Source organism: Caenorhabditis remanei, chromosome IV (genome assembly GCF_010183535.1).
Source record: "Caenorhabditis remanei strain PX506 chromosome IV, whole genome shotgun sequence".
Taxonomy (NCBI): domain Eukaryota; kingdom Metazoa; phylum Nematoda; class Chromadorea; order Rhabditida; family Rhabditidae; genus Caenorhabditis; species Caenorhabditis remanei.
This window is the reverse complement of record NC_071331.1, coordinates 13693403-13713657: the sequence shown is the minus strand read 5'-3', so window position 1 is coordinate 13713657 and position 20255 is coordinate 13693403. Positions and strand designations below refer to the sequence as shown.

Sequence of the window (20255 nt, the reverse complement as noted above, 5' to 3'; positions counted from 1 at the left end):
AAGATTCGGCAGCTATGGATATCCGGAGCTCCGGCCGGAGCCAAACTCTCCAGATTGATCCGGCTGGAGAGTTTGGAGTTGTCTGAGAGGAGTACACGACAAGGTGCGACAGGGCGCGATTGCAGGCATTTAAAGGCGCATCCTATTTCTTTCCACGGGTCTCACAGCGAAACATTTTTTAGGCCAAACTGACAAAAGTTTGTCTCACTTTTCCTATTTTTACTGAATTTTTAGGCTTTTTGTGGATTAATATGTAGAATTCTATTGTTTTTGTGATAATGTAACCTATAGAACGCCCTTTAGTAAACTTGAGATGTATAAAATTTTCTGTGTTTCTCGTAAAATTCTGTTTGTATTTTCAGAACTTTTCTTAAAGCTTATTTTTTCAGCTTGAGGTACACACTTTAAAAAATGAGAGGACCAAAGAAGCATCTTAAGCGTCTTGCTGCCCCAAAGCACTGGATGCTCGACAAACTCGGAGGAGTTTTCGCCGTTCGTCCAAACCCAGGACCACACAAGCTTCGTGAGTCTCTCCCACTCAGCTTGTTCCTCCGTAACCGTCTGAAGTACGCTCTCAACTACACCGAGGCCAAGAAGATCCTCACCCAGAGAATTGTCCGCGTCGACGGAAAGGTCAGAACCTGCCACAAGTTCCCAACTGGATTCATGGGTAAGAAATTGACACTGTTGATTTTTAAATACTGATTTTTTTACAGATGTTGTCGCCATCGACCGCACCAACGAGTATTTCCGTATGCTCTACGATACCAAGGGACGTTACATCGTCCACAGAATCCAAGCTGCTGAGGCTGACTTCAAGCTCTGCAAGGTCAGATCTGTCCGCACACTCAACAAGGGAGTCCCAGTCCTCACCACCACTGACGGACGCACCATCCGTTACCCAGACCCACATGTCAAGGTCAACGATACCATCGTCTTCAACATCAACACCCAGAAGATCTCCGACTTCGTCAAGTTCGAGCCAGGAAACTTGGCCTACGTCACCGGAGGACGTAACGTTGGTCGTATCGGAATCATCGGACATCGTGAGCGTCTCCCAGGAGCATCTGACATCATCCACATTAAGGATTCTGCTGGACACTCCTTCGCCACTCGGTAAGTTTGCCTTGAAGGCTAAAGGAGAATGAAGGTCGGGGGCCGCGAGGGTCGTAAAAGTCCGGCTAAGGTTGGTTGCTAAAATAAGTTCTTTCCTTCCAGCATTTCCAACGTCTTCGTCATTGGAAAAGGAAACAAGGCCCTCGTCTCCCTTCCATCTGGAAACGGAGTCCGTCTTTCCATCGCTGAGGAGCGTGACAAGCGTATCGCCCAAAAGCATTAAACTGTTGTTTTTTGTTGAAAAAAATAAAATTGTTAATCTAAAACTTCTGTTACGCATGCCAAATATTCGAAGCTTGTTTGAACAAACCTACCGCTTCCAATAAAGAAAACAGTTCGAGATTATTAAAGTTCAGAAAATGAGTCAAAGTCATCTTTGGAAGGCGCTATCCGGTGTTTTGTGTGTTTATAAGCGTTCTGGAGTCTCTTCATCGGCTCTCATTAAGCTCTTGACCAGACAGATTTCTGAGACAGTTGCTGAAATAGAATCTACTTCACAAGTAAGACTTCCTCTGATCTCTCTTCCAATTGTTGAACCTCACCATGAATCTGGAGCACTTGTGGTAGTCGGGCGGAATGAAATAGCGGATTATAGGTGAGGTCGATGACGAACATACTGCGAATCACAGTACGTAATACTTTGAGTAAATTTCTTTTTGAAGAGCAAATTGGGTTTAGAATTATAATTTCATCATTTGAATCTATTCGATAGGATTGTGAAGAGGCAATCATAATTAACATGCCCTTATCGGCAGTATTTTCAGATATCACCCTCTGGTATCAGGAAGATCCATTAGGTCGGAAGACATTCAGATTCTAGATGTACTTCCGTTAGCAGCAAATAGTTCTGGAGTTTGCCGTAAGCATCAGATAAATTACGAAAATAAACATAATATTTTAAGTGTTCGGGTTGAATGATGGATGCGAAAAAGTTCCTGAAATCATGGCGAAATCGTGGACGAATGCCTATCGGATTGATGGACTACTCAAAAAACCTGTGGACACCTCTGCAGAAATCGGAAAAATTACACGACACAGAATTGAAAAGGTTTTGTCACGGATGGAATCAGAGTTTCGTGGAGCTTCATTTAGACATGCTAATGTGGATTTAGAAGTGAGCAGTCCGGGTAGTATATCGCATAATTATTTTAATTTTCAATAGAGCTCTGAGGCTTTCGAATTAGCCCGACGAGGAGTCCCAAGAGCCCAACTTCCTGGTGCTCAAATAGTTTATTCAATCGACTTGAATTGGTTCCGATCACCCCGGTTTTCAATTACTGCGCAATGCTCTGGAGAAGACGATGAGATGTTGAGGTGAGAGTCCTTGTTTCAGGATTTAAATAGTCTACAATTCATATTTTTCCAGACAGCTCGTAGAAAACATTGGAATAAATCTTGGATTGGAATCAGCGACGATTCGACTTCAAAGACAGAACTTCGGCCCATTCAAAAGCGACGATTCATTACTCGAAAAACAAATAAACCTACAGAATATCATCAGAAATATTCAATTGAACCGGTATAGTAGATGAGAGGCAAAATCATCGTTCGAGTAAATATTTACAGGAGAATTATTGCTTCATCCGAATCGATTGATAAAAAAGTCGTCACAGAGAGCACCGAAAATGAATCTTCGAATAAGATTCGCGAAGTTTTCGATGGATTCGGACTCAAAGAATCAACGAAGCTGGATGATTACGATGCGATGAGACCGGCTTGGCCGAGAAATTATTGATTCTAATCTAGTCTTTATTGTTCTGAAAAATATACTGAAAAATGAAATAAAAATTGCGAGAGTTGTCAGGAAAAATATTTAAATTTAGTTAAGGCGTATATGAGTTTTAGAGGAAATCCAAAATAATTTGATGAAGAGAATGATGAAAAATATTAGTTTTATGATAACAAGGGGGGTGAGAAAAGAAAAAAAAAATCAAATTCTGAAGAGAATTATCGTTCGAGTGAAATTATTGATGAAGAGCGACCAGGAAGAAGCAACCGAAAGCGAAGACGTGGGAGATGAGAGAGTTGGATGCCTTGGTTGTAGTCTCAATGGATGGGGTGACTGGAGCATCAGAGGTGACAAGTGGAACGATGGCTGCAGTGGTAACCTGAAAACCGATGTTGAATAATAGAGACCAGAAAGTCTACATCGGTTATAATCTTCAGTTTTTCACTTCCAATTTCGCTACAATTTCTTCTTTATGACGCTCATAAAACACACTAAAGCAGTGTATCTTGACGTTTTCAAGACAATAGAAATTTATAGTAACTAAAAACGATCTGAAGGAAACCAAATTACTCGAAAACTAACCTCAATATCAGCACCTCCGGCCTTTCCAGTAACCTCTCCTGCAGCAACAGCTGGAGCTTCCTTGGCTGGTTCAGCTCCACCGACGGCTCCTCCGGTGACTGGAGCTTCAGCTGCTGCTTCTGTTGTCACGACGACAGCGGCTTCTGGAGCCTCTTCTTCGGCTGAAAAAGGACATTGAAACTTTCTTCCAGACATAAGATTACTGTAGATACTTACCGTATGCCACAGCGAACATCATTGAGATGGTGGCGAAAAGAACGAATGATGTGCCGAACTTCATGTTGATAATGGAGGATTGAAGGCTGAAAATAAGGGAACTGAAGATCGAAAAATTCGAGAATGATTTCGAAAGAAGAGAGTGGAAAGTATGAATGAAAAGCAAAACGTGTCCAAAGTGATACTGATGTACATATTTATAGACTGTAAATATTCCCACGATATGGTACGAAATATGGAAATGACTCCCTCTCTCTCTCTCTTTCTTTTCTTTTTTTTTGGACAACACGAAACAGATCATTTGACGACAAAAAGGAACACGAATGGAAGGTAAGAAGAAGAAGAAACGAGAAAAACGAGGGGGTGTGCAATACCATTCGAACCGCAGTTTTATAGATATATTCGAATTGAAAACGACGAAATCGTGTATGTTTTATCGTTCTCTCTTTCACTCCCTCACTCTATACTCCGCACGAACCCCACACATTCAATCGAAACAAAAAAATGGAAGTGAGAGAATCGGCGGATTACTGATGAGTTAAGATGACGTGGCAGTTTGAGATTCTAGAGAGAGGAGTGGGTCTAGCTAGCCCAATTGGAAGAGCTTCTGATGACTTCGGTCTTCTGTTTTAGAATGATCAGAAACGATATAGATCTTCATGAATGCGTAGGAAGAAATGTACTCCGGAAATTGGATTGTCTAGACTAAAAGGAAAAAACAATACAGTTTCTATTCTAATTTTCAGAGAAAGAACTCATGAGATCTCTGTATTCAACTGGTTTTTAATATGTTCTTAGAATACACAAGGAAGTAATTAGATGACCTTGAATGAGTTACTAAACCTCTGCCATTCAGAAAATGAAAATGAGAGCGAGAAGATCTGAACTACTTTGTATCTCAGATTTATATCTTCCGGGTACTTCTGATTAGATTAGATTTCCTTCCAAATTTTGTATTTTCAGGTATAAAATCCCAATCCAAAGTCTCAATAGATAATCTACTTCCTCGTGGATCAAAAAGAAAAAGTATGAAATGAAACTCTGAGTCATGTCAACACAACATCTCAATAGATTAAACCTGAGAAGAATGAGAGTTTCTAGAAAACTCCTTTCGATTTCACCAAAAGGAATGACGTGTCACTTGACAATAGACTCAATCATCTATTCAATCGACTCTTATTGTTATGATAAAAAGCTTTTGAAGATGAAAAAAGAAAAACGAAGAAACGGTTACGGTAGGGGGAATTGATAAAGTTTACAACTTTACTTTATACTTTCGAATTCGTCATGGGATGGAAGAAAGAAGGGAAATTCGTCGAAAAGTGAGGGATTCATGATAAAATATTCTGTTTTGAAACAATAGAAATAAGGAGAAACAACAACAAGACCTCCCGAATAACTTGTTTTTGTACTATATGTTTATTGGTCAATCAGATGGTCAACTGATACGAAACAACATTTTTTCATTTGTCGAATGAGTCTGGAAACTCGAGAATTGATAATGGACACGTTGGGGGAATCAGTTGGAATCTACCGTAACCGATCCGAGTTGTTCTAGAGACACCGGCACCTCAAATCGTAATAATATAATTTTTGTTACCTACCAGCCCTCATCCTCATAAATAAAAATAAAAACTAAAAAATCCCAAGACGCGAAAAATGTGTATTTCTTGCTCCTCCCAACTGAACACATGAATGTGTAAACACGTCTTCTGGTTATTTTTTGTGCGGCTCTCTTCGCGCAGAACAAAATATATATATATAGAAGAGCAGGAAAGAAGAAGAAATCTAATTGAGAATTCCGAACAGAGTGAGAGAGGAGGACGATCCGACCCAAAATATGAAAGAGTTGGAGAATACAAAGTAAGAGCAACGAACACTTGTAATGGAGAAAAAGAGCAGGGACAGAATACAGAGGAAGATGAGTTGGAAAGTATGTCGAGAGAGTTTTAGAATTCGCTAGACGCTGTTCTATTCATTTTTGAGATAAGATCCCTTAATTCTTTTTTTTATGATGGCACTCGTTTAAAGGCAAAGAGCAACCAGGTAGGCGATGCTTCAGATCTGGAGTTCTAGCGATTTGGAAGACTCTTTCTTCTCTTTCAATGGATTTCCAAGAATATCTCTTTCGCTAGACCCATATGCATGGAGCAGTGAATCACTCAAAGCTCCTTGAGACCCACCCCAAATCTGCATATTCTCAAAGATAAGATCTTGTCCAAAACCCAAGGAGCTCTCATGAAAAATGACAAAAATTGTTGGGGGTGGATGAAAAGGAATAAGGAAATAAGAATGCTTTGTCATAATCCATCTTTTCTTCAATTCGATATTCCGAAAAATTATGTATTCATCAGAATTGTTGCACAATTTTATGAATGGAAAAGTGATTAGAAGGAAGGGAACATCTGTTGACATGCGACTCCTTTCTCGAAGAAAATAGAAAGAGAGAGATGGTAAAATATATTACTTTCCTGTAGGTTGATGTCATGAGAAGTGCAAGCCAGCTTCAGAAGGAAGGAAATAAAAAATGACTCTTCTGGTAAAAGAACAGAAGAAGAAAAATAAGAGAAGATATAGTATGATCCTTGTTTGTCATCTCGAAATCAATGAAGATCCACTCGTCATCCAATTTATAAGTTACTTGCTGATCACTTTCAAAAAACAAACCTCAGACTGAAAATCCGGACTATGAAATCAACATCAAGATGTTGAGACTGTCTTATAAATATTCTCTCTCTATCTCTTACCACTTTCATCATTTCCTCTCCTCTAATTTCTCTTCTTATTTTCCCGTAAAAATGAGTGGGACGTGCCGTCTAATACCTGACGAAAAGGCGATTTGTGATGGGCGGGCTAACAAAAATTTATTTTTTATTTTCACTGGTTTTTTTCTTCGACAAAATACATTTTCTTATTTTTTGTATGTCGTGTTGAGATGTGTGAAAAAAAGAAAAAAGAAGAAGAGAGATGAATAAGATAAGTGAACACAATTTTTCAGGAAACGAAGAAGAAGCAGAAGAAGAAGAACAGTTTAAAAAGAAGAAGAAGAAAATAGAGGAAATCTATTCAAAATGAGTAATCAGATTAGATGGGAATAGAATTCTGAAATTAGTAAAGAAAACGAAGAGACGGGATAGCAAAGAAGATGTTCCACGTCACAAGAAATGGATATAATGATGGTCTTGAAAATGGACATGGACAGATGTAACTATTTGAGATGAAGGAATTGACAGACTACCGTAGTCCACTATCAAGTTTCAGATGTCTAATTGGAGACTAAGGAGGTAGTAGACGAAGGGGAATCCCAAAGGAATGAACAGTAGTTTCAGGTCCACAATGTTTCGAGATTGTATTTTACAATTATCAAACGTGGACTTCGACCGATCGATTTGATGTTTTGGAGTGACTTACATCCAATTCTGACAGTGGATTTAGACTCGAATTAGGATTATCAGTATTCAACTAACCGTAAAGCTGAAGCTTTCAAGACTTTAATGTCACCTGTCAATACCGAAATAAAGTAATTTTCATATTTGTTATTAAAAAAAATTCCAAGTAAAATTGTCCGTATGTAGAATACAAAATCTGCATCCGACTGAGTTTCAGGCCAGAAAGGCTTAAACGTCTCTTCTATGAAAATCTCCAGCAGTGGGTGCAGACCATCCACTAGTACGATCCTTTGTTAGAATAAAAAAACCAAAAAGAGCGTGGGCATGAAAACACAAAAATGGTGATCTCAGTCCTTCTTCTTCTTTTTTTCGTTTTCTTTCATCACCAATGCAAATGGAACTGGAAGATATCCTCGGGAAAAACTTGAAATTTGACACCAATTTTTTGTCTCTTTGCATTTGCGTTTTTTCTTTTCTTTTTCTCTGGTTCCGCTCATTATAAAAGGCCATTTTTTGATGTTTGGTAGCAAAAAATGGAATAAGAAATAGAGGATACGGTAGATAGAAGTTCCTGTTCTGATGGGAAGTGAGTTCAGTCGATCGAGGTAATCAAAAAAAGGTGGCATATTTTTCTAGGAAATGAACAGAAGAACACAAAAAAATTATCAAAACACGAGAGCTGAATATCTGGAAAATTGTATTGCGGGGGAAAATAATAAAATGAGATGATAACAATAACAATCAAAAAGATATGAAAAGCGAGTTTTGTATTCGAGAATCACAAAATAATATGTCTATAGACACTTTATATTCTCCATTCAATGGGTGTTTATGAGGGAAAAAGCAGTTGGTAAAAGAGGGAAAATGGGGTCTCGATTCGATAATCGAAAGTGTTTTTTGATTGATTTTTTAGTGACTCACTTTACAGAAAACGGTGGGAATGAAGTTGATGGAAAGTGGGGAATATCTTCTGCAATGGAAAGAAGAAAAAGGCTTTCAATTGAATTGAATCGAGAGATGAGTTTTCATTTTCATCTTTATAAAATCTAAAAAATATTTATCTGATAAGACGGACAAAAGATTATATTTTGTAACTTTTAATCATTTTAATGGTTTTTTTCAGATGAATAGTGCATTAGATAAATTTATTATGAGAGAATGAATGTAGTTAGACTTCAACTCACTACCACGCTGGTCTTTTGGACTGTCTAACTTTTTAAAAGAAATTGAGAACACACGGGCAAATATCACTATCCATTTCGACGTGCCAACATTCCCCCGTTAACTTTTTTTGGAAATGATTCCATGAGAGATTGGGAATATAGAAAAGCTTATTTATTCACATTACTTGACAAAAAACTCGACGAAACAAATTGAGGGACTCGAAATGCATTGCCTTCGTTCTCCTCTTTTCATCTGTCTTTTGATGGTTTATCAAGGCAAGAAATCTATGAGTTATCCCTTGAAAGAGACCTTTTTCAGCCGTCTCATTCATCAAACATGCTCCTGCCAGTAAGGGAAATTCCATGGATGGTGCATTCGGAGGACCTGTTAGACCGGAACAGGTGATGTGGGTAGTGGGTAGTACATCATCAGTTGTCGGAAAGCGGTTAAAAGAAGAATCGACAACGGTAGAGGTGATTACGGAACCAACTAAACAGGAACCGAGAACCGAAACACCAACAACAGTGCAGGTGACCACGGAAGCAACAACAGAAATATCTACAACTGAAGCACCAACCCCCGAACCGACGACAGAAAAACGAACAACTACGGAACCCACTACGGAACCAGCTACTGAAAATCCCACACCATCAACTCCGACTACTAGAGCACAGTACACTATGCCATCTGAAAAACCAACAACTGAGATCAGAATTACTGTAAAGCCAACAACTGAAGATTCTGTCACCGAGACGACGGAGAAAGTGTTCCCATCTTCATCGATTGCTCCAACTCAAGCAGAACAAACCACATCTGAAGTTCACACCACTGAACATCCAACTCCAACAAAAGGTTTTTCAACAATCGGAGCAGAATCGACGACTGGTTTCACCCCGACAATTGGCGACGTCGTTACCACTACTGAAGACGTCTCGTTTTCTAAACTCGGAGCTCATGGACGACTCGTAAGTATTTTGTTCTCGCTTTTTTCATTGAATCTCCTGGTTTTCTTCAGGGTGCAGATACACTTCCGAACGGAACTCCAATCAAAACTTTACCTGATGATTTCCGAGTCTATGTAAGATAAGATAGAAGATTCAATTTAATTTATTTATGCTATCCGAGTTTTTTTCAGAAAGGAAAAGATGATTTCAGTCCTGTCGTTGCCAACAATAAAGGGATTTATATCCTTCATCCGGTACAGAGACAGGATAAACAAATCATATTTGATCCATTCACAATCGGACAAGTTCTCGGATATCTCTATGAGAAAATTGAGTTTGGAAATGAGAAACCGCCTGGTGGAAAGTATACAATCGAGTTGATGGGTGGAAGAATTCCAACGAAACGTTTTGCTTCTAATGGAAAAACTCGTCGTGCATCACTAATTTTCACAAAGAAAAATGTAAATTAGATTAGCTTTTAAGTAAAGTTTATATTGGAAATAAATGATTTCTCTAATCAAAGTTAGCTTATTTTCTTCTTCTCGTGCAAAAACTATATATTTATTTCTTCACTCTCCAATCTGATTCACGTTCAGATTCCAACATTAGATTCAGATTTCCTACTGAAAAATTTCTTCCCTGTTGAGTTTGAACTTCCATATTTCATTTCCGTCTGACAGGTGTTCAATCTCCTCTGAATAACATTTTCCAGGTGAAAATATCAATTTATTCATGAAAACTTTAGAAATTTTTTTTCATTTTGACCACACACAGTTCTCCCAAACATATTATTTGAATCTCGACCTTCCAATGCTTGGAACTTTACCAAAAGTATGGTTAACTTATGGAATAATCTCTGCAATTTTCATGATTTTATTAATTGTTTTGTTATCAAAAAACAAACATTTCACGTTCTCATTCTATCGATTGATCACGATGGATCTTCTTCTGAATCTATGTTGTTGGCTGAATACGTGGCCGAATAGGATGATTTTCAGACAAGACGGAGTAGAATACATACTGCCAATTTATGAATACGTTCCTTCTGTGATTTATATAACTTATTTTATAATGAATATATTTCTTCATGTTCAAAGTATCAGTTCTATTTCTATTTGTATTCATCGTCTATCAACTTCTCTTTTCAAATCCTCAAACTTTTTCTGGAGTAAATATTATCTTTTGGTTTATGCATTGACTCTAGTCTACTCGTTTGGAGCAACTCAATTAATTCATTTGAATGAAGTTGAGTTCGATTACCAGTCAAATACATTCACGTTTTCCAATGTCACAGTGGTAAGTATGGGAACTAAATGTGAAGATTTCAATAACTTTTGAAGGAACAAATCGAGGCCAACAGAGTTTATCTTCGGTTTTTTATTTCTGGCTACCTTCTTATCATCTTAATAATTGGATCACTGACCATATTCAAAGTTAAGAAACGATTGGATAATCAGTCACTTCAACATAAACAATTACTTCGGAAAATGTCTCAGATTACGATTACTCATACCTGTGCCTATGCTCTTTTATTGATTTGGCAGATTGTCAGTCCTTTTTTGATCTATAACAATTCAATCAATATACTGATGACAGTTTCAGATATGGTGAGCAGATGTCATTCAGTTTCCAGAAATTGTTTCTTAGAGAGTTTCAGATTGCATTTTCGATGGCTTATATTCTGATTCTATTTGATGGAAATGTTCGAGCAGCCATTATCAACAAAATTCCTTTTACGGCTATGATAAAAGGGAGAGTTACGGATATTCAGAGTACTCAAAACAACTCAAGTCGGGTTATTGTAATGTGAAGTTGTTCTTTTTGTAACACGAAGTATTTCAATATGACATATTAAAAAAAGAAAAAGAGAGTAGTCATTGACTATTCAGATAGGTTTCACTTCTTCATTCAGCTGTTCTCGTAAGTACTTAAAAAATATAATGTTGTGTTCAGAGTTTCAAATAAACTTATGTGAAAAAATGTTGAATTGCTCTTTGTTGAAATCGAGACGCAATGTTAACGAAATTTAAGAAAATTGAAGGTTTATGCGCATTGGATTCACTTCGATTCACAACGTTGATTTTTGAAAGTTTCAGTTTTAATAAAAAGAGAAAGTTTGAAATATTTGTGCCCGGAGATGGAAATAATCATTATTCTCTGGCTTTTCTTCGGTATTTTTTCAGCCGCATTGACTATATTTCTGATTATTATTCTATCAATCCACAAATCATTCAGCTATTCGTTTTATCGTGTTATTCTAGTTCATCTGATTTTGAATACGCTCTGTTGGATCAACACGTGGCCGAATCGATTGATTTTCAGGCCTGAAGCTGAAAAATTGATACTTCCCATTTACGAGAATGCTAAATTCATATTGGACATTTCGATGTTACTCATTGTTTTCTTTTTTCATGTTCAAAGTTTGAGTATTATCATTATCTGTGCTCATCGACTGACAACTACAATACTGACCGAAACCAACTGTTTTTGGAATCGATACTATCTTATTGTCTATTTTGGAACCATCGTTTTTGCATTCATCGCAACGAAACCCGTTTCTTTTCATAACGTTATTTTTGATTATAAGTTGAGACTATTCTATTTCATTACGCTAGTTCAGGTTCGATGCTTGCACTTTGCTTCATTCAATTTCTTCTAATTCTTATTAATTCAGGATGACGGCGAAAACAGTTTCTATTATCTTTCTACATTTATGGTCATCTATTTTCTCATAATATTTATTTTCGGTATTCTAACAATTCGACAAGTAAAAAAACAATTAGTTTTTCATGCGAATCAACACAAAGAACTTCTGAAAATTCGATCGAAAATTGCAATAACTCACACTGCTCTCTATGCTTCATTTCTTTTGTGGCAAGCTTCTACCAACTTTTTTTCATTTAATATCACAATTACTATGATGATGACAGTTTCAGATATGGTGGAGAATTATAAACAGAATTTAATTTATGAATTCACTTTTCAGGTCACATTCTCAATGTCTTATATGATTTTCATATTTGATCAAAATATTCGAGAAGTGGTAATTGATATTTTATATTCATGAAAAATGAATACAGCCAGTAATTACTCTTCTGTTATTTGTTATCTAATAAGAATGTGCTTCAAAAAAAGTTTGAAAAAAAATCTTGCGAAGAGATCAAAACCATATTTATCGCTAGTTGATATTTCGGAAATGTTAGTACACAAAAATTAGTTTTCTACAAAAAGTGTTATTCGGTATGTAAATAACAACCATTTCGTATCTCAAATTTTGCTCTTATACGGAAGTAATGCCACACTTTTACTCATATCTGATCTTATGGAATTGATACTTTTTGTATGGCTTCTATTTGGAATATTCTCTGCAGTTCTATCTATTTTTATAATTACTTTACTGTCCGTTCATACATTTTTCAAGTATTCATTTTATCGTGTTGTCATTGTTGATCTCATTCTGAATTTGATGTGTTGGATCAACACGTGGCCACACCGTCTTACATTTCGACCGGAAGGAGAAATATTCATTCTTCCAGTGTTTGTTCATACTCCAATCGTTCTCAAAGTCTCCAATTTCTTGGTCTCATTCTTCTTCCATGTTCAGAGTTTGAGCACTATTATAATATGTGCTCACAGGTTGACAACTTCTATTTTCTCTTCTGCTCTCAAGTTCTGGAACAAATGGTTTCTAGTATTGTATTTTGTAGTATTGGGTCTCTCTTCACTTGGATCTAATCTTATTACTGTTCGACCAATGTATTTTGATTATGAATTGAAGAAATTCATTTCATTACCACTGTCTCAGGTGAGAAATCTCTGTGAAATAGGAATCAGTGAATAGTCGTATTTCAGGGGGAATCGGAAAAGAATCGCGTCGTTTTATTCACCTTCATTGTATTCTACTTCATCATAATAGTAGTTATCAGTGTCGTCACTTTTCTGCAGGTCAGAAAAAAGCTATCTGATCAAAACGATGCACACAAAAAGCTTCTTCGTCGTCTCACTCAAATAAGCGTTGTTCATTCTGCTGTTTATTCTATAACGCTCGCGTGGCAAATCACGTCATTCAGTGTTTCGTATTATCTGACTGTGGATATATTGATGACTGTTTCAGATTTAGTAAGAATTCCGAAATCGGTAAACTTTCATAACATAATTGAATTTCAGATAAATTTCTCAATGACTTATATTATGGTCATATTCGATCAAAATCTGCGTCAGGCTATCAAAACATCAATCTTTGTTAGAAAAACAAATGTGAGACCTTCAGGAATACAGAATTCGAGTCGGTGCAACATTACATAATGAATGCTCAATTAACTTGAACATATAAACGAATTTATTTATTACTGTTAACTTTAATAACATATTATTTGATAGCACTCCACTGAGACGGTGCTTCATTGATTGTCTCATTATCATCTGCTTCTCTTGGAGCCATTGGAGGTTCTGCTTCTGAAACATCAATTGAAGATTCACATCATTTGAGTGTTCTTATTACCCGGTTCCGGTGTTTTCACTTTTTCTGCTTCTTGAGTAGGAGTCGTCGGAGTTCCTGGTTTAGAAGCCGGTGACTTTGTAACTCCTTTTTCTTTTGACATGTCACGAGGTTTCAGTTTACTCGCATTGTTTTTCTGGAATGTTTTCAGTTTTGTACCTTTCTGATAGAAAATTCACCTTCTTCTTGCACCCAACACCAACAAAAACGACGAAACAGATATTCAGAATCAGGAAGGCGTACATCTTGAAGTATGTGCTGGTGGTTGAAGATTTGCTAAATTAGTTTCAAACCTTTGAACTGAATATTGAAATTAAAAACTCACAAAAACTAGAGTCAAATGTGAAATAAGTTTGTGAATCGACTAGACGCTTCTATTGAATGTTCGGTCAACACGGAAAAAAGTATCTTTTTTTGACGGAAATTTAGGAAATGACGTAAAAATCAGGAAAAGAAGTGTAGTTTTTCATTGCGAGGTGCATAATTTTTGAAAGTACGGCTCGATTTTTGAGTGCGTTACAGGATAATTGTATTTCTTCCACCAATACTCTACATATGATGAAAATTTCTTTTCCATTCAAAATGACTGATAAATACTCTCGAAAAATATGAAATATCTGTTATTATTTTATTCAACAACACAAAGACACAAAAGTTGATTTTTTGATTTTATTTCATTCTTAAGTTGAGTCTCCAGACGAACAGGATGTTCTAAATGCCATTTTCACGTTTTCGTCGCAGAAAAGAAGCATGTATGTCATGGAGAATGTCATCTGAACGTGTTTTAATAAACTCTTGAAACACTGAAATTCTACTCACAAAGTCGACAATAGTGATCATCATTTCGACAGTGAAATCTTCAATTTGCAAGAAAAAGGATCCCATGAGCGAGAGAAGACAGAAAACACGGAAGAATGTATGAGCCAAGATGACCAATGACGAGTGGTGATAACCTTTTTCTTCGTGTTTTCTGATTTTACAAATAGTAATCAATCCAATAATGAGACTGATCAAAATGTAGAGAATCAGAAAAACTCCAACGAGAAATATGTTCATTATTCCATCTCCCTGTAAACACTCGATTCAGAACTCTGAAATTTTGAATGTTTTAAACTAACCAAATTCATCACGATGAACACAAAATTTCCAGTTTCAGGGAGATAGCGGATAGTCGGAATAACGATCAAGTAGTTCGCAGCCAATAAGCCAAATGCTATAATTAATCCATAGATCAGAAGACACCATCTATTCCAGAATTTGTTCCGTTCTTCATATTTCTCGGGATTTGCAGTTCTCAGCTTGTTGATACAAATCACAATTGAACTCCATGACTGAATATGACAAAACGCGACTCCGAGGAATGTGAAAGACTTGAATAATCTTGGAGAATGTTCGAAGAGAACTCTTGCGAAATACGGAGAATCTTCTGTGTAGACGATTCGACTGGGCCATGAATTGATCCAACTGAGAATGACAAGAACGAGATGAATTGTGACGAGTCGGTAGAAGGATTGATTGAAAAGTTGGCTAGTTGATATTATTAAAACAAGAAATGCTGACAAGACAACTGATATGAGACCATATCCAAGCCATATTTTGGATATCACAAACATCAGTCAAAACGTGAAAACTGAAGTTTAGAAGTGAAGGCTTAAATAATAACAGACTCGAGGTATGCAGCTGAAAAAAGTTAATGAAATACTGAGAAATGGCTCTACTTCTAGTCTTTAATTTCAGGTGAAAAACACTTCGTAAACAATGAAAACTCAAATATTGTTTGATTTTTTGAATAAGTGGATTCTGGAATAGAGTGTGGTCGAATAACTGTAGTTTGTCTGGTAATAAAAGGATTCACAGCGGTCCTAGTTATTCCTCATTCGGCACTCAAAAACTTTTGAATTGAATATTTCATTTTCATGATAATGAAAAAAAAAACTTATTGATCATAACCAATCAATGCAAGAACTGGATTCAAAACGAACTTGTCGACGGCTGAGGTGTTGAGAGAATTGATGTTGCACGTGAAGTCACAAACGTCATTTGATACAAAAATACCCTGTCCCTTGATAATTTTCCATCCCGATGGGCTTTTATTTGTCTGGAAATATTGGTTTGCAATGAGAATAAAAAGGGGTACGAACTCTTTCCAAATGAATTATTGAATGTGCTTTATGCTCTGCTGAATATGATTCGATCATTGCGTAAATGTCTTTTTTTCCAACAGCAGCTGCATCCAAAACAGAGAATTCCAGAATCGTTACCAGGCGGAACAACTTTTTCACGTTATCCAGTGCTGAAAAAAAGAGTTTTTGGCGGAATAAAGACAAAAAACTCACTTCCGATATCGATTGAAGCCAGCTTTGACATTCGTGCCAAATTAGTTTCGTTCGTTGCTTTTTTCAAAAGCTCCAGTTGAGTTTTAGCCAAGAATTCAGCAGTTTTGTTAGTGCCAGAAAGATGTTTTTGGCTGGTGTAGACAGCCAGAAGCAGAACAAGAAAGATTTTGAGATGCATCTCTCAAATGATTTCTTCGAAATAAATCGTAAAAATGAACACTTTTTGTGTTCTCTACCAGTCGAATGTGGTCAATATTCGACAAAAACATACTTGTCACGGGCCGGGCCGAAATCAGGAAAAATCTCGGCCCGGCCCGGCCCGGCCCGGCCCGGCCCGGCCCGGCCCGGCCCGTGGCCCGGCCCGGCCCGCTCGGCCCGTTTTGAAACATTTTTTTCAAAACATTTTGAGTTTTTGAATTTTTTTTGGAAATTTTTTGAAAAAAGTATAGTTTTCGAATAAACATTTAAAATTGAATCAAAATTTGAATATGTAATGATAATTTAAGCATTTTTACTGTTTTTTTTCGAAAAATTTCAAAAAAAAATTGGTAAAAATGGGTACCCATTTTTGAATCCGGGCCGACCGGGCCGGGCCGGGCCGAGAGAAATTTCGGCCCGGCCGGGCCGACGGGCCGAGCCGGGCCGGCCCGATTTTTGACAAGTATGGACAAAAATGGTTTGTTTGTTTTACTTTTATGCGAACTGACGAGGCGACCATACATTGATAATCATTCCCTCTGTTGAACCCTCTAGAAAACAGATTTCATTTTTTGTATTGATCAGAACGCATGGAATAAAAAAGGAAAACTGTATCTTATCTCAGTAACAGCAGAAAAATAGGGAATGTTGTGAGTAAGGGGGTGAGTGAAAATGATTAATTATGATTATTAGGTTATTAAAAATCCGGATGCAGAAAAAACAAATCGTCAAAGAATACAGTTGTTAGTATTATCTACAGATTCCCATAGCTTGATTTCCTTCTGAATATCGTTCACATTTTTCACAATTCGATTGTACAGATGGCATGTATCTTCAGATATATAATCCAATGCATACTTCCATTCTTCAAATGATAAGTGTGCAATTTCCTTCGATTCTATCCAACTCTTAACAATCTTCCCGACGGTCACATACTTCTCATTGCCACGATGACTCTCAAAAACGTTTTCGAACTTTTTGAATTCTTCAGTCATTCGTTCACGCAGTTGATTCAACCGGGTCTTCTCTGGATAAGGATCATGCCAAACAAGAAAAAGAGCATAGCATTCGAAACCGTCTCGAACGAGAATTGTCGCAGTTAGACCGTCCGAACGAGTGATGTCGTATCCTTCAGAACAATCAATACGATTCGAATGATATGGTTCACTTGGGTCACTGCAATTGAAAATGTTTGGCTTTTTCGAAATTTCAATTATTGAAACTTACTAAAAGCATCTCGATCTGATTTTCGGATCCCATTTCTTCCATTCCAACTTGCTTTTCTTCAAATCCAGTTCAGTGTCGACATCCCATCCCAATTGCATTTTTGCCAGTGTCCTATTCGTAGAGTTGTACCAATTTTCAGCAAATGAATTAACATCAGATGGTCCAAACTTGTGATTAATGAAGCTTCCGTACCGACAATTCAAAGAGATCAAATCGGGAAGAGTCATCCAGTTGGCATTCTCCAAAGTGAGACTTTCCAAGTGACATATCTGAAAAATGGAAAATGAGAAAAGTCAGTTACTCCGTAAAACTCACCTGATCAAAATCAATCTCATCTTGATTTGTGACATACGCCTTCAATTCTTTTCCGATATTTACCATATCCAGAATTCCATACAAATCTTCGTCATTCTGTTCATTATTATATCCTTCATACACCTCTAGTTTTTGACATTCCGAGATGTTTTGATTGAGAAGAATTGAATAGAGATTTCGGATGTGACTCAGATCTAGGAAAAGGTTGACCGGTCCTTGGAAGATCTTCGAAATGTGATTAAACACGACAGATGCTCCGAACTCTGGGTTGTGAAAGTGACATTGGATTATGTTTCCATTCTTATGACTGAAAACAATTACATTTACTACTGGCGTTAGAATATTTATTGGGAGTTTCTCACCATTTCTCGAACCGATGACATCCTATTCTCCTCTCTTCTTGATGCGATTTTCCTGCCATTTGACCTCCGACGAACTCCCATTCTAATTTGTGTTCGTGTAGACCGTCGTCGTTTTTGAAGACTGTGACAATGTGTGGACATTCTTTCAGGAATTCCACATTATGTTCGATTACACGCAGTCTCGCTGAACGAAAGACACAGTCTCTCACTCTGGTGGAGGTGAAGGAGAATTCAAGTCTAAAATCAATAAACTACAACAGATTTCTCTGAGAAGAAACTTACAAATCCATCGTTCCAAAGTTCAAAAGTACTTCACGAAGTGCCACTGCTGGCAAACGAAGAAGAGGAAACGAAACAGTCATTAGTAGGGAAATAATCGTAAAAACTCAGAAAATCACTGGTGTGACCTACAAGCCTTCTACACAGAATAGACCTCCATGTGGCCATTTCTTCTCAGACCATTCTCCCACACATGATTTCCCAGTAGGTGACATTTATTATCTTCAAAAGAGATACAAAGTGCTATTAAATAGGATTAGATAAACACGAACTTGGCTCCTAGGAAACTTGAGATAATGACGTCATCATCAGATCTTGGTCATCTATGCAAATTACGGGTGAGAAGTAGAGACCTGTCGCGTCAATGGACAGGTGAGAATTGAAGACTTGTCACATGAGGATAGAAGATGAACCCATATTCGATGAAGACACGATTGGCTATTTCTCAGAAGTCAGAAGAGAATTCTGGATTTTACATAAAAGTTGAAATTATCTCTGAAAACTTGAACTCGAACATGCCGATTTTTTTCAGAAATTTTCAATTCAGTCGATCACATAACACGAGACTAGAACAGCGACGGATCCTTCAAATCCTTTCTAAATTGGGTCATTTTGTCTCACATTCTTCTTATTTCCCCTCCTCGTTTTTACCAAGACATATGATATGCACTAAATGTAGTATTAAAATGATTATCTCCTTACACATATACATCTTTTCAGAGAAGATGACAAAAAAAGAGAAAAAATGCGAAGACGCAGAGTGATAATATTGAGAGTGATAATACCCCGTGTGATAATATTAGACCCGACGGAAATTGGAAAGAAATGTCTGCGTCTCTCACTCCCCTTCACTCTCTCGCCGCTGCCCACCATCTCGCGAGCTTGAGGATAATTGTCAACGGAAAAGTGTAGTTTCTGAATCTATTTAATTGCAATCTGAATAAAACCAAAACTATTAGAAGAGAAAATGAGACATGAGAAATTCCACCAATTTTAAAATAAAAATTTTGGAAAAATTAAAATATAATGCTGTTTCATATGTACCTTAATAGCAACACCAGTTCTTTTCGATTGGTATTCTCCAACAAGTCCGTACCCCCTTGACAATTTCTCATCCTTTATTTGGTTGTTCTTGCGTAGTTGCTTTGCAGATTCTTTGAAGGTTGGGACTCTGAACCAAACTTTCTGGGTTCTACGTTTTTAATTCTAGGTTTTGGTATTCTGAATTCTGAAACCCGGAATCTGGGTATTGATATCTGGATTGTTAGATTCCTATTTTAGATACTGCATTTCGTATTCTAGGTTCTATGGTTCTGAATTCTAAATTTTTTTTCCGGATTTTTTTGAATTCTGTATTTTGAGTTCTGGATTTTGAAATGTGGATTCCTAGACTCTGAATGATGAATTCTAGTATCTGGGATATCGAATTTTGGAACCCAGAATCTGGATTTTGAAATATGGCATCTTCGATTCTGAATTCTGGATTCTAAGATTCTAAAATTTTGAGATTCCATACTCTGTAATAGGGCAACTTACAATAATTTTATTCCAGAGGTCGGACGCTTTGTGGAACCCCCGGCTACATGGCCCCAAAAATGTTCACTGATGCGGCACACTCGTTTTGTGTCGACTGCTGGGCACTCGGGGTAATCCTGCATGAAATGTTAACAACGTTTGGTTTTGATATCATGGAAGTTTTGAATTTGAATTGAAACAGAGAAAAATGTGGACGATGCAACAAGTAAGTTCAGAACGTTTTAGTGAAGAATAAAGAAACGTTTTTCAGTTGCTCTCATCTAAATGGATTTCTAAGAAAGAAGAAAAGAGAGAATTGGACATTATTGAAGATTTTCTGAAAATGATATGATATGGCCTCTACTGGTTCAACTGCTTTCATCAC

General features: G+C 37.0%; 9 protein-coding genes across 9 annotated transcripts; 4 read left to right on the top strand and 5 right to left on the bottom strand.

Annotated features, from left to right (window-relative positions):
* Positions 1-411: 411 nt before the first annotated feature.
* Positions 412-1339, top strand: GCK72_013844 (uncharacterized protein; the record flags this gene model as incomplete). The annotated part of the gene is made up of 3 exons (XM_003107981.1): positions 412-670; positions 717-1116; positions 1219-1339. 3 exons carry the CDS (start codon positions 412-414, stop codon positions 1337-1339), a joined length of 780 nt encoding a protein of 259 aa, XP_003108029.1.
* A 136-nt stretch (positions 1340-1475) lies between these two features.
* Positions 1476-2851, top strand: GCK72_013843 (uncharacterized protein; the record flags this gene model as incomplete). Its single annotated transcript, XM_003107711.2, has 6 exons — positions 1476-1711; positions 1881-1975; positions 2019-2230; positions 2279-2430; positions 2483-2635; positions 2683-2851. 6 exons carry the CDS (start codon positions 1476-1478, stop codon positions 2849-2851), a joined length of 1017 nt encoding a protein of 338 aa, XP_003107759.2.
* Positions 2852-3080: 229 nt separating this feature from the next.
* Positions 3081-3707, bottom strand: GCK72_013842 (uncharacterized protein; the record flags this gene model as incomplete). The annotated part of the gene is made up of 3 exons (XM_003107956.2): positions 3081-3224; positions 3428-3588; positions 3644-3707. The coding sequence occupies 3 exons, from the start codon at positions 3705-3707 to the stop codon at positions 3081-3083; spliced, it is 369 nt and encodes a 122-aa protein (XP_003108004.1).
* Positions 3708-8558: 4851 nt separating this feature from the next.
* Positions 8559-9610, top strand: GCK72_013841 (uncharacterized protein; the record flags this gene model as incomplete). Its single annotated transcript, XM_053730021.1, has 3 exons — positions 8559-9161; positions 9212-9274; positions 9332-9610. The coding sequence occupies 3 exons, from the start codon at positions 8559-8561 to the stop codon at positions 9608-9610; spliced, it is 945 nt and encodes a 314-aa protein (XP_053584793.1).
* A 2996-nt stretch (positions 9611-12606) lies between these two features.
* GCK72_013840 (uncharacterized protein) lies at positions 12607-13445 on the top strand (the record flags this gene model as incomplete). The annotated part of the gene is made up of 3 exons (XM_053730020.1): positions 12607-12945; positions 12993-13259; positions 13308-13445. 3 exons carry the CDS (start codon positions 12607-12609, stop codon positions 13443-13445), a joined length of 744 nt encoding a protein of 247 aa, XP_053584792.1.
* Positions 13446-13509: 64 nt separating this feature from the next.
* GCK72_013839 (uncharacterized protein) lies at positions 13510-13883 on the bottom strand (the record flags this gene model as incomplete). Its single annotated transcript, XM_003107708.1, has 3 exons — positions 13510-13595; positions 13642-13774; positions 13818-13883. 3 exons carry the CDS (start codon positions 13881-13883, stop codon positions 13510-13512), a joined length of 285 nt encoding a protein of 94 aa, XP_003107756.1.
* Positions 13884-14318: 435 nt separating this feature from the next.
* On the bottom strand, positions 14319-15251 carry GCK72_013838 (uncharacterized protein; the record flags this gene model as incomplete). Its single annotated transcript, XM_003090215.2, has 3 exons — positions 14319-14411; positions 14458-14706; positions 14757-15251. The coding sequence occupies 3 exons, from the start codon at positions 15249-15251 to the stop codon at positions 14319-14321; spliced, it is 837 nt and encodes a 278-aa protein (XP_003090263.2).
* Positions 15252-15574: 323 nt separating this feature from the next.
* On the bottom strand, positions 15575-16152 carry GCK72_013837 (uncharacterized protein; the record flags this gene model as incomplete). The annotated part of the gene is made up of 3 exons (XM_003090212.2): positions 15575-15736; positions 15780-15931; positions 15975-16152. 3 exons carry the CDS (start codon positions 16150-16152, stop codon positions 15575-15577), a joined length of 492 nt encoding a protein of 163 aa, XP_003090260.2.
* A 748-nt stretch (positions 16153-16900) lies between these two features.
* Positions 16901-18438, bottom strand: GCK72_013836 (uncharacterized protein; the record flags this gene model as incomplete). Its single annotated transcript, XM_003107688.2, has 5 exons — positions 16901-17348; positions 17400-17668; positions 17715-18021; positions 18077-18313; positions 18359-18438. 5 exons carry the CDS (start codon positions 18436-18438, stop codon positions 16901-16903), a joined length of 1341 nt encoding a protein of 446 aa, XP_003107736.2.
* Between the last annotated feature and the right edge of the window lie 1817 nt (positions 18439-20255).